Here is a 12,007-nt window from a genome sequence, read left to right as displayed (position 1 = left end):
GTTTAAACCAGCATCTGCAGTTCCTTCCTACACGTTTTGTAAGCTTTCTTCCCCTCACTCCCCCCTTACAATTAGTCTGAAGACCCAAAACATCACCTATCCATGTTCTATATATGTGTTGCCTGACCCATTGAGTTACTCTAGCACTTTGTATCATTGTTTGTGTCCACAATAAAGGACCGGGGATGCATTGTGTTGAAAGGAACTGCAGATTCTGGTTTAAAACGAAAGATAGACACAAAAAGCTGGAATAACTCAGCGGGACCAGTGATGCATTGTTAAACCAAGATGGTATACTCGCAGGAACGGGGCTATTTAATAAAGGGAGTGGAGACTAAAAGAATAAAATTGCAAAGCTAGTCATTATATCAAGAAGATTGTAAAATTAAGCAACCAGTGTTTAAAATAGCAAAATATGGAACGCTTCACGAATTTGCGTGTCATCCTTGCGCAGGGGCCATGCTAATCTTCTCTGTATCGTTCCAATTTTAGTATATGTGCTGCCGAAGCGAGCACGACTACAGAGGGCGGCTGGACGCTATATAAGGTCTCACATGTCGCATAACTTTAGGTCTATGATGAGTTATACAAATTTGTCTTTATGATACACATTTACAATCCCATAATTTACAAGTTAGCAAACGTATATCTTGCTGAATGTCTGCGAATTCATTTTCTTTGGTCAAATATTTTACTGGAAACTATCGTAGTGCATTATGGGAGCCTGCGTATGTAAATGAGACGCCGCTGATAACCAATAGGGTCTGGGTTCTCAGTAAAATAAGTAATGTTGAGATGTGGGTATTGCATCACTGAAAGGTTGTGCTCAACACCAAAGATATTATAGCAGAGCTCCGCTATAGGACCTTTGCTCAACACTGTTAATTTATTAGATTAGATCCTTTATTTGTCATTCAGACCCTACGGTCTGAACGAAATGTCGTTACCTGCAGCCATACATACAATAATAAACAACAGAACAGACAGTAAACACAAATTAACATCCACCACAGTGAGTCCACCAAGCACCTCCTCACTGTGATGGAGGCAAAAATCTTAGGGCTGCAGTCTCTTCCCACCTCTTCTCCCTCTGCGCTGAGGCGATACCCCACCGGGCGATGGTAAGTCAGTCCCGCGGCTCACCGAGCTCCGCGAACGGGCCAGTTCAAACTCGGGGGTGGTCGAAGCTGCCGCCCTCCAGTCCAGCGGACGCAGCTGTTGACGATGTCGTCCACTGGCCCGCGGCCGAACCCCGGAGTCAGGCCGCCGCCGCCAGAACGCCGTCTCAGCCACCGGAGCACCGTTCCAACCCCGAGCCGGGTCGCCCTCACGTGAGCACCGTTCCACCCTCGAGCCAGGTCGCCCCCACGGGAGCGTTTCAGCCCCGCGCCAGGCCGCCCTCACAGGACCGCCGTTACCCTCGAGCTGGGCCGCCCTCACGGGAGCGCCGTTACCCTCGAGCTGGGCCGCCCTCACGGGAGCGCCGTTACCCTCGAGTCGGGCCGCCCTCACGGGAGCGTTAATGCAACAAACTTCACATTTTGGTGAGGACTTAAAGTGAGAAATACTTTGCAATTCTAAAGTTGTGATTCGGCAATGGAGATATAAATTGCAAATCAAGGTCAAGGTGAAAGTGCTCCTTCCTTGGCTAGTAATTGAAGTACCTTTGCACCAGATAAATCCTCACAATGGCAGCCGCGCTGCTACAATTTTTGTAGAAAAAAAAATATTTTAAATATATCATATTAAAAGTAATATATATATTATACATATATATATTTGTGTATGTGTTGTACTTCCGGTGGCGCTGGTGCCAGCTGCCTCCACCTTCAGCCCAGTATCCTTTTGTTTTTTCGTTTTTTTGTTATGTTGAAGTGTGTTTTTTATGTTTGTTTTAATGTGGGGGAAGAGGGTACGGTAAGGGGGATACTATCCTTCAGTCGCTTCCTGGAGAGGATGCGACTATTATTCGAATCGCGTCCTCGCCCCCCCCCCCCAGCGGCCTACCTACTGGATTGGCGCAGTCTTTCCTGCCTGGACCGACCAGAGCTCCAGCAGCGGCAGGACAGCGCTGATACATCGCGGGGCTGGCGATGTCTTACCGGGGATCGCCGTCTGGAGCCCGGAGTGCTGGGCCAGCGGCACAGACATCCTGGAGCTGTGGTTCGCGGAGCTCCGAATGCGGGCGGCGCTGACAAACATCGTGGGGTCCTGCGACTCTGCCCGGCTCGGCCTGCGGACTCGGGAGCTGCGGACTCCGGTGGGAGGCGGCTGATCGGGAAGTCCGGGCCGCTGAGGAGGATTTTCACCGTCGGGGTTCGGCGTCGGCGTTCCATCAGCCCGGCGAGAGGGCCTGAGCATCGGGCCGCCCGGGGTGGCGACTGCGGGTGCTCGGAAGGCCCCGACCACGGGTGAACATCTGGGAAGATCGGAGGGGAGGCTGGCTGGACTATGGTGCCTTCCTCACCTTGGTGCCATTGTGTTATGTTGTGTCGTGGACTTTCTGTGTTTGTGCTTTTTTTTAAATTCTATTTTATTTTTAATATGTTTTATTATTTATTATTTATTTATTTTTATGACACTGACTGTAAAGGGAAATTCATTTCGTTGTCTCTAATTGAGACAATGACAATAAATTTGAATACAATACAATGTATATATGTATGTTTATATATAATACTATCATATATATGATATGATACGCACAAAGCTCATCCCTCCCTGACGACCTGAACTGCTTTTTTGCCAGGTTTGATTGCGCCGAGAGCAGTGACAACATACGGGCACAGCAGGGACCCTCACCACCGGTGCTGACTCTGAGCCCCCACGACGTGAGACGGACCCTGCAGCACATCAACCCCAAAAAAGGCCACCGGACCTGACGGAGTACCAGGGCGGGTTCTGAAGCACTGCGCAGGGGAGCTGACTGCGGTGCTCACGGACCTGTTTAACACCTCCCTGCTGCAGGCCTCCGTCCCCACATGCCTCAAGACAGCCATAATCATCCCTGTGCCAAAACAATCAGCCATCAGGTCCCTCAACGACTATCGGCCAGTGGCGCTGACACCGGTGGTGATGAAGTGCTTCGAACGTCTGGTACTGGGACACTTGAAGAACAGCATCCCCCCCTCCTTAGACCACCACCAATTTGCCTACAGGACAAACAGGTCGACGGAGGACGCAGTGTCACTTGCCCTCCACTCCACCCTGACACACCTTGACCAGCGGGACAGTTATGTGCGGATGCTATTCATAGATTATAGCTCCGCCTTTAACATCATCCCCCCCCCATAAACTAGTCACCAAGCTGGACCACCTGGGCCTCAACACACACCTGAGCAGCTGGGTCCTGGACTTTCTCACCGGCCGACCACAGACTGTGCGCATGGGGAGGCAGGTCTCCTCCAGCATCACCCTGAACATTGGTGCACCACAGGGCTGTGTGTTGAGCCCCTTCCTCTTCTCCCTCTACACTCTCGACTGCAAACCCACCCACGAGGCCAACAGCATATTAAAGTTTGCAGATGACACCATCGTGGTAGGCAGGATCACAAGTAACAACGAGGCCGCCTACAGGACAGAGGTAGAGAACCTGGTGAGCTGGAGCCGTGAGAACAACCTGATCCTCAACGCAGCAAAAACAAAGGAGATGATCCTGGACTTCAGGAGGAGACCGAAGACCTTCGTCCATCAGCCCATCACCATTAACGGCAAGACAGTGGAGGCTGTGCAGAACATCAGGTACCTCGGGGTCAACATCAGCCACGACCTGACCTGAACATCACGGCGACGGTCAAAAAAGGACTTCAAAGGCTTCACTTCCTGAGGTGCTTGAAGAGGGCATGTCTCCCACAACAGCTGCTGGTGAGCTTCTACAGGTCAGCCATCGAGTCAGTTCTCACATACTGCATCACAGTATGGTATTCTGGCTGCACCGCAGAGAACAGGAAAGCTGTCCAACACGTCATTAAGACTGCTGAGAGAATCACTGGCACCCAGCTCCCCAGACTGGAGGACATCTACCGGACCCGCTGCATCCGGAGGGTCAAGGGCATCATTAGAGACAGCACACACCCTGGACACTGCCTCTTCACCCCCCTGCCCTCAGAAAGACGATACAGGACACTGAGCGCCCGCACGACAAGACTAAAAAACAGCTTCTACCATAGAGCTGTGACACTATCCCCCTCCCACACTGATTCCCCCCCCCCTCTCTCTCACACACCCGCCCATACTCCTATATGTTTATAGTCCAATTTTTTAATAGTTCTTTTTTAAACGTATTTTTATACTCATATTCCTGTGCAGCTGGAGGACTGCTCCAACAAAATTTCGTTGTCTTGTACAATGACAATAAAGATTATTATAATTATATATATATATATATGATATGAGTATAGAGTGTATATATATCACTGAAGATGCATCCCAGCGCATCTAGAAGATGTATCTTTCACACTAGATATGTGTGTATCTATAAATATATATATATATGTGTGTGTGTGTTTGTGATAGACACTAAAAGCTGGAGCAACTCAGGGATCATCTCTGGCGAGAAGGAATGGGTATATTTCGGGTCGAGACCCTTCTTCAGACTGATGTGTGTGAGTGTGTGTTTCTATGTTTATATATATATATTTATATATATATACACACACACACACACACACACTGAACAATTTTTCTCGTTTGTTAGATTGTTTAGAGTACTATGGTTACATGCTCTGTTGTGCTGCTGCAAGTAAGGATCTCATTCTGCTATCTGGATCTTGGTCTCTGCGAACCCCTCTGCAATTGCATTCTCGATATTGGTGGAAATATGTCATCCTCGATAACAATCAGCACGGGAGCACCTCAAGGCTGCGTGCTCAGCCCCCTGCTGTACTCACTCTATACTCATGACTGTGTAGCCGGACACAGTGAAAACTCCATCATTAAGTTTGCCGACGACACCACTGTTATGGGACGAATCACAGATGGTGATGAGTCAGAGTATAGAAATGAGATCAACTGATTGACCAATTGGTGCCAGCACAACAACCTCGCTCTCAACACCAGTAAAACCAAGGAACTGATTGTGGACTTTGGAAGGGGAAGGATAGGGACTCACAATCCCGTTTATTTGTTGGAAAGGGTCAAAAACTTCAAATTCCTGGCCGTGCATATTTTCGAAGATCTTTCCTAGTCCCAGCATACTGATGCTATAATAAAGAAGGCGCATCAGCACCTCTACTTCCTGAGAAGATTATGGAGAGTCGGTATGTCAAGGAGGATTCTCTCAAACTTCTTCAGGTGCACAGTAGAGAGCATACTGACTGGCTGCATCGTGGCCTGGTTTGGCAAATTGAACGTCCAGGAGCGGAAAATACTGCAGAAAGTTGTGACCACTGCCCAGTCCATCTGACCTCCCTACCATCAAAGGGATCTATCGCAGTCGCTGCCTCATAAAGGCTGCCAACATCATCAAAGACCTACACAATCCTGGTCATACACTAATTTCACCGTTGCCTTCAGGAAGAAGGTACAGGAGCCTGAAATCCGTAACATCCAGGTTCCGGAACAGCTTCTTCCCCACAGCCATCAGGCTATTAAACACATCAAATAAGTTCTGAACAATAACAATCTATTATTATTATTATTATTGCACTATATCTGTTTATTTATAGGTAGACAAAAATGCTGAAGAAACTCAGCGGGTGAGGCAGCATCTATGGAGCAAAGGAAATAGGCAATGTGTATAGGGAGGTTTCACGGCAGTTTCACGACCCGTACTGTTGCTACGCTACTCCAAATGGATTACACGCAATGTACTGCAGGTAGGCACTTACCATTGTTTCCAGCGTAGCGGGCCCGTTAAAATCCGCTGAAATTGTCAATTTTTGCGCTGTAAATAATTATGGAAATCGGGATAAGCGTGAGAGACATTTAGCATACTTCAGATTTCCAAAAGTGAGGAGTAATGACGGTAGATAGAAACGAGAGCTGAAGGGGACAACAACAGCCCGAGTGCGTGGCGAACATTGGCCGTTTGCTCACTGCATTTCATCATGTAAGGTATTATTTGTGTTTTTTCTTGATTCTTTTGGCATCTAAAAAGTTTCAGAAGTGATAAATCTGGCTGTATTTTTTTTAAATCGCCCATGGTTCTCGTGGGTATTTACATACAAAATGAAAACACATCTGAAGAAAAATTTACAGCCAGATTTATCACCTGAGAATTTTAGATACTAAAGGAATCAAGAAAAAAACACAAATAATGCCTTACTTGATTAAATGCAGTGAGCAAACGCGATAATTCCCAATATTTTCAATGTTTACCAAGCACTTTAGCTGCTGTTGTCCCTTCAGTTCTCGCTTCTCTATACCTTCATTTCGCTTCACTTTTGGAATTCTGAAGTTAGATACATGTCTCTCACACTTACCCCGACTCCCACAATTTTTTTCCGCGCAAAAATTCAACATTTTGGCGGTTTTAACAGGTAGGAAAGTACGCGCTTCTAGCATTAATAACATATACCGGAAGTGACGGATGTCTTCCAGTTGGATTTAGCGGCTCCGTGCGTCGAGCCCTATGATCCAGTGACCTTCCGTGCAACCACCCTATATATGGTCTATAGACACATTGATTATTTTTGTATTATGTTTTGTATTATGTTTACATATTCTGTTGTAGAAACATAGAAAATAGGTGCAGGAGGCCATTCGGCCCTTCGAGCCAGCACCGCCATTCATTGCGATCATGGCTGATCGTCCCCAATCAATAACCCATGCCTGCCTTCTTACCATATCCCTTGATTCCACTAGCACCTAGAGCTCTATCTAACTCTCTCTTAAATCCATCCAGTGATTTGGCCTCCACTGCCCTCTGGGGCAGGGAATTCCACAAACTCACAACTCTATGGGTGAAAAAGTTTTTTCTCATCTCAGTCTTAAATGTCCTCCCCTTTATTCTAAGACTGTGGCCCCTGGTTCTGGACTCCCCCAACATTGGGAACATTTTTCCATCATCTAGCTTGTCCAGTCCTTTTATAATTAAATATGTTTCTATAAGATACCCACTCATCCTTCTAAACTCCAGTGAATACAAGCCGCAGCATGTAAGAATTTCATTGTCCTATCTCAGATAGTATCTGGGACACATGACAATAAAACTCTCTTGACTCTTGACAATGAAACCATTCACTCTTTCCTGGGCACCCGACGCCCGCATCAAAGATGCCGGCCGCTTCTGTCACAAGGCTGCAACTGCACATGCGCGCCGCCATCTTTGGCGCTGGCAACTGGATGGCGCAGCAAGATGGCGGCGGGTCAACAGTGGGTGTTGGTAGAAATGGTCCAGGCCTTTTATGAGGTAAGATAAAACAAACCGCACAAAATAATCGCCCGATTCCGTAAAATGCGTGTGAGTCAGGTTGTTGATGATAAGCAGCCGTGGTCACGCTGTTAACAGACCGGCTGCGGGACGTCGGGAGGCAGTTGGGCGCTAAACTATTGATTCCATTCGCGACAAGGATGTTCCGGAGGTACACAAAATTGCTGGGGAAACTCAGCGGGTGCAGCAGCATCTATGGAGCGAAGGAAATAGGCGATGTTTCGGGCCGAAACCCTTCTTCAGACCCTTTTGAACACAAGGATGTTCCGGAAATGGGCGGCGACCGTCGCAGAAACAACCAATGACAGCGCAGCGTCCCCGGAACGTGCCCGCGGGCGCGTGAGTGACGGGTCAGCCGGCCAATGAGGACCGAGCGGGGGCGGTGCCTGTACCAGCCCGTGATGTCATCCAGATCAGTGACATTGAGAGTTTCTGGCCTTGGACTCAATCTGGGGAATTGAGTAGCAATGCTCGCTAAATATTTATTTCCATGCACATGGTCTCACCCGTATTAGGTTGGATTATACGATGAAATTTGGGTTGGAGAAGCTATAGCACACAGATGGAGTGTATAGCCAAGGTGAAGCAAAACGTGGGATTATGAGTTGCTCACTCATTGAGTTCAGGAAAGAAGGTACACAAAATTGCTGGAGGAACTCAGCGGGTGCAGCAGCATCTATGGAGCGAAGGAAATAGGCGACGTTTCGGGCCGAAACCCTTCTTCAGACTTTCCTTCGCTCCATAGATGCTGCTGCACCCGCTGAGTTCCTCCAGCAATTTTGTGTACCTTCGATATTCCAGCATCTGCAGTTCCCTTTTGAGTTCAGGAAAGAACCTGGTTTATTAGGGTGAGGTCTTTGTATGACCCATATTGGGGTAATCTGGATCCAGATCAAACCTGGGTCATGTACCCAGTGATATAATGCATGAATCTTCAGAGAAAGCGCAAAACCTACACAGTGTAGTCCAGATGCCTATGAATAATGTACATAAATGTGAGGTTATTTACAGAGGAGATTAAATAATAACACACAACACATATATCTTAATACATTTTTTGTACCGCTTCATTTTTTTTTTTTTTTAAAGCTTTAAGGAAAGTAAAGAAGGTGCGCAAGAGTTGTGAAGTGCAGGAGAGTGTTGGGAAAAGAAAGCCCCTTAGAAAAGAAGTTAGAGAAGGAAGTAAAGTAAGAAAGTAGACCCTAGAAAAGAAAGAAAAAGAAAGTAAGGACAATCGCTCTATTATAACATTAAACTCCGCAGAAAGACTACCAACCAAGTCTGTTTTTGTTGTTTTATCTCCCAATGCCAGGTCCTGATACCATTTATTTATTTATTTATTTTTAAAATTACTATTGCACCTCATGCTTGTAATAGGTCCATAAACGTAGACCACGTCTTTTGGAATTGGTTTGCTTTATCTGCTAAGAGGAATCTCATCTCTTCCAGATGTAATGTTTCAAACATATTTGATATCCACATTTTTATTGTTGGTGTGGGCGCATTTTTCCAGAATTTAAGTATGAGCTTTTTTCCCATTATTAGCCCGTAATTGACTGGTACCAAAACCAGAATGGATCATTTTTGGGATATCGGAAGGTATCCCTGAATTAAACGTGTATCAGAAGAATTTACTCAATTTCCCTGCTCTTGACTGCCGAAACTTGCAAAGAGTGGTAAACAGGCTTGTGTCCAACCCTGTCCAGCACTTCCTTCCATCCAGTCCATCTTCATGGTGTATCACATCAGGAAGGATGGAAGTGTCATCAAGGATGTCTGTTATCTTGGCCATTCTCTTTTCTGTCATATCTTCTAGGAGATGATACAGGAGCTTGAAAACCTCGACGTACAGATTTCAGAACAGTTTCTTCCCCACTGATACCACACTTCTGAACACTCACTACTTTCAAATCCTTTCGCCAGAGGTGTTGCCACTCTTAACTTTACATTCAGTTATTCTGTTATTGCACTTTAGTATTTTTATGCACGACCTCACATGGTGCCCCATATTTGCATTCCAAGAACTGCTTGATGCAGCTACATGCGAAGGAATCCAAACGAAGGTTGCCATCAAGAGAAGAGTAATGTAGGGTTTGCTTTTGCTCCCCTTGACCATGGACGTACACATTGCAACTCATTCCATCTTAGATCCCAAATGAACTGGAAAATGGCTCGGCTAACTGCCAGGGCAAAGGAGCAAGGAATGGACAACACGAGTGCTAAGTCGAGCAGCACCGAGAGCACCTCGCACCTGATTCTTACCAAGGTTCTTACCAATTATTGTGAGGGACCGCTGCTCCGACTGTCGTAATTTTTGTTTAACCTTGCCTGTCTGCTCCAGCAAGTTTTAGTTACATGTCTCATCCTCTCTGAATCATTCTCATAGCACATTCAAGTAGTGGAGATAAAAGGAATGGAGGACTGGCTGAGCCAGTTGCCAAAGAGCGTGGCCTCACTCTTCCAGGGCTTCATTCTGGACCATGATGTCAACTCAAATTGGTCGCAGATGCTGATCAGTCTGCATATCGACTGTGCATTTGAGCAGAAGACATTATCCATGGAAGAGAAGACTTTGAGTTGAGTGCTCCCACTGCCCAACATTGTTACTTCTCTTATGCCCCCATCCTTCCTGATAGATTCAGCATAGAATCTATGTGGCATACAAACACAACAGAGGATACAGGGCAGACCTGGCTTACTCCAGATTGATGAGGAAATTATATTTTCTACCGATTGATTTTTTTTTCAATTCAACTTTAATGTCATTGCTCAAATACTAAGTATGGGTACAACGAAATGCAGTTTTGCGTCAGTCCGTAGTAGTAGTGCATATAGAAATTTAAAAAAATTAAAAAAAAAGAATAATCAAAAATACAGAATAATTAAACAATGGGGACGGAGGGACCGGAGAAATCTATCGGCGGGACTCCGAGTTCAGCAATGTGATGGTATAATTGTAGAAGCTGTTCCTCATCCTACTGGTACGAGACCTGAGGCTCCTGTACCGCCTCCCTGATGGGAGGAGGGCAAACAGTCCATGGTTAGGGTGGGAGGGGTCTTTAATGATCTTCCCAGCCCGTCTCAGACACCGTTTTCGGTGGAGGGCATCCATGGCAGGGAGCGGGGCACCGATGATGTGCTGCGCGGTTTTCACCACCCGTTGTAGTGCCTTCCTGTCCGCAACAGTGCAGCTGCTGTACCATACCGTGAAGCAGGTGGTCAGGATGCTCTCGGTGGTACAGCGGTAGAAGTTGGTCAGGATCTGGGGGGACAGGTGGGCTTTCTTGAGCCTCCTCAGGAAGTAAAGGCGCTGCTGTGCCTTTTTGATCAGCTTGGAGGTGTTGAGGGACCAGGACAAATCCTCCGAGATATGTACCCCGAGGAATTTGTAGCTGGAGACGCGCTCCACCTCACTCCCGTTTATATGGATGGGGGCATGACTGCCTCCTCTGACCTTCCTGAAGTCGACAATAATTTCCTTCGTCTTCTTGGAGATGAGGACGAGGTTATTGTTGGCACACCAGGTTGTCAGGTGCTGGACCTCATCCATGTAGGCTGATTCGTCGTTGTCACTGATCATTCCTACCACCGTGGTGTCGTCAGCAAACTTAATGATGGCGTTGGATCCGTACTTAGGGATGCTGTCGTGGGTGAAGAGGGAGTAGAGGAGAGGGCTGAGCACTGTTCAGTGTTATAGTGGAGGTGAGGTTGTTGACCCTGACAGACTGTGGTCTGTTGGTGAGGAAATCCAGTGTCCAGTTGCAGAGGGAGGTGGAGATGCCAAGTCCGCTGAGTTTGGTGATCAAGCTGGCGGGGATGACAGTGTTAAAGGCAGAGCTGAAATCAATGAACAGCAACCTGATGTAGGAGTTGTTGTTGTCCAGGTGGGTCAGGGCAGAGTGTAGGGCCGCCGATATGGCGTCCTCTGTAGACCTGTTGGCCCGGTAGGCAAACTGATGGGGGTCCAGTGTGGGGAGGAGGCTGGCTTTGAGGTGAGCCAAGATCAGCCGCTCAAAGCACTTAGCAATGACAGGGGTGAGTGCCACTGGGCGGAAATCGTTGAGACTCCCTGTGGCTGACTGTTTGGGCACTGGCACGATGGTTGATGTCTTGAGGCAAGTGGGGCCAACACCCTGGGCCAGTGAGAGATTGAAAATGTCGGTGAAGACTGGGGATAGTTGTCCAGCACATGCCCTAAGCACCCGGCCAGGGATGCCATCGGGGCCGGCAGCTTTGCGCTCATTCACCTTGTTCAGTGCATCTTGTACAGCAGAGGTGGAGAGACTGAGGGGTTGTTCATTCGGGGGTGGAGCAACTTTGATGGCTGGGGTTTTGTTGTCACGGTCAAAGCGAGCATAGAAATGGTTTAGCTCGTCAGGAAGGGTGGCGTTGTCTGGGGGAGGGGTGTTAACTTTATGGTAATCGGCAAGGGATTTGATTCCTTGCCACATGCGCCTGGGGTCAGAGTTGTTTTGGAAGTGCTCCTCAATCCGCCGTTTGTGATTGAGTTTGGCATTCCTAATTCCCATTTTCAGATTGGCCCTGGATGAGCTGTATCCCTCAGCGTTGCCAGATTTGAAAGCGGCATCGCGAGCCTTCAGTAGGAGTCTGACCTCCCTGCTCATCCACGGCTTC

General features: G+C 47.4%; 1 protein-coding gene and 1 non-coding gene across 2 annotated transcripts in view; one reads left to right on the top strand and one right to left on the bottom strand.

Annotated features, from left to right (window-relative positions):
• Positions 1 to 409: 409 nt before the first annotated feature.
• Positions 410 to 516, bottom strand: LOC116971667. Its single transcript, XR_004411546.1, has one exon. It is a non-coding gene; the product is annotated as a U6 spliceosomal RNA (small nuclear RNA).
• Positions 517 to 7,262: 6,746 nt separating this feature from the next.
• sptlc1 (serine palmitoyltransferase long chain base subunit 1) overlaps positions 7,263 to 12,007 on the top strand; it is a 31,679-nt gene continuing 26,934 nt past the window's right edge. The window contains exon 1 of the mRNA XM_033017763.1: positions 7,263 to 7,351. Coding sequence (XP_032873654.1) covers positions 7,298 to 7,351 — 54 coding nt within the window. The 5' untranslated portion in view covers positions 7,263 to 7,297. The remainder of the gene's footprint in view (positions 7,352 to 12,007) is intronic.

This window comes from Amblyraja radiata, chromosome 3, assembly GCF_010909765.2.
Source record: "Amblyraja radiata isolate CabotCenter1 chromosome 3, sAmbRad1.1.pri, whole genome shotgun sequence".
Classification (NCBI taxonomy): Eukaryota; Metazoa; Chordata; class Chondrichthyes; order Rajiformes; family Rajidae; genus Amblyraja; species Amblyraja radiata.
The sequence above is the reverse complement of the archived record's forward strand: the minus strand, read 5'-3'. Positions and strand labels throughout refer to the sequence as shown.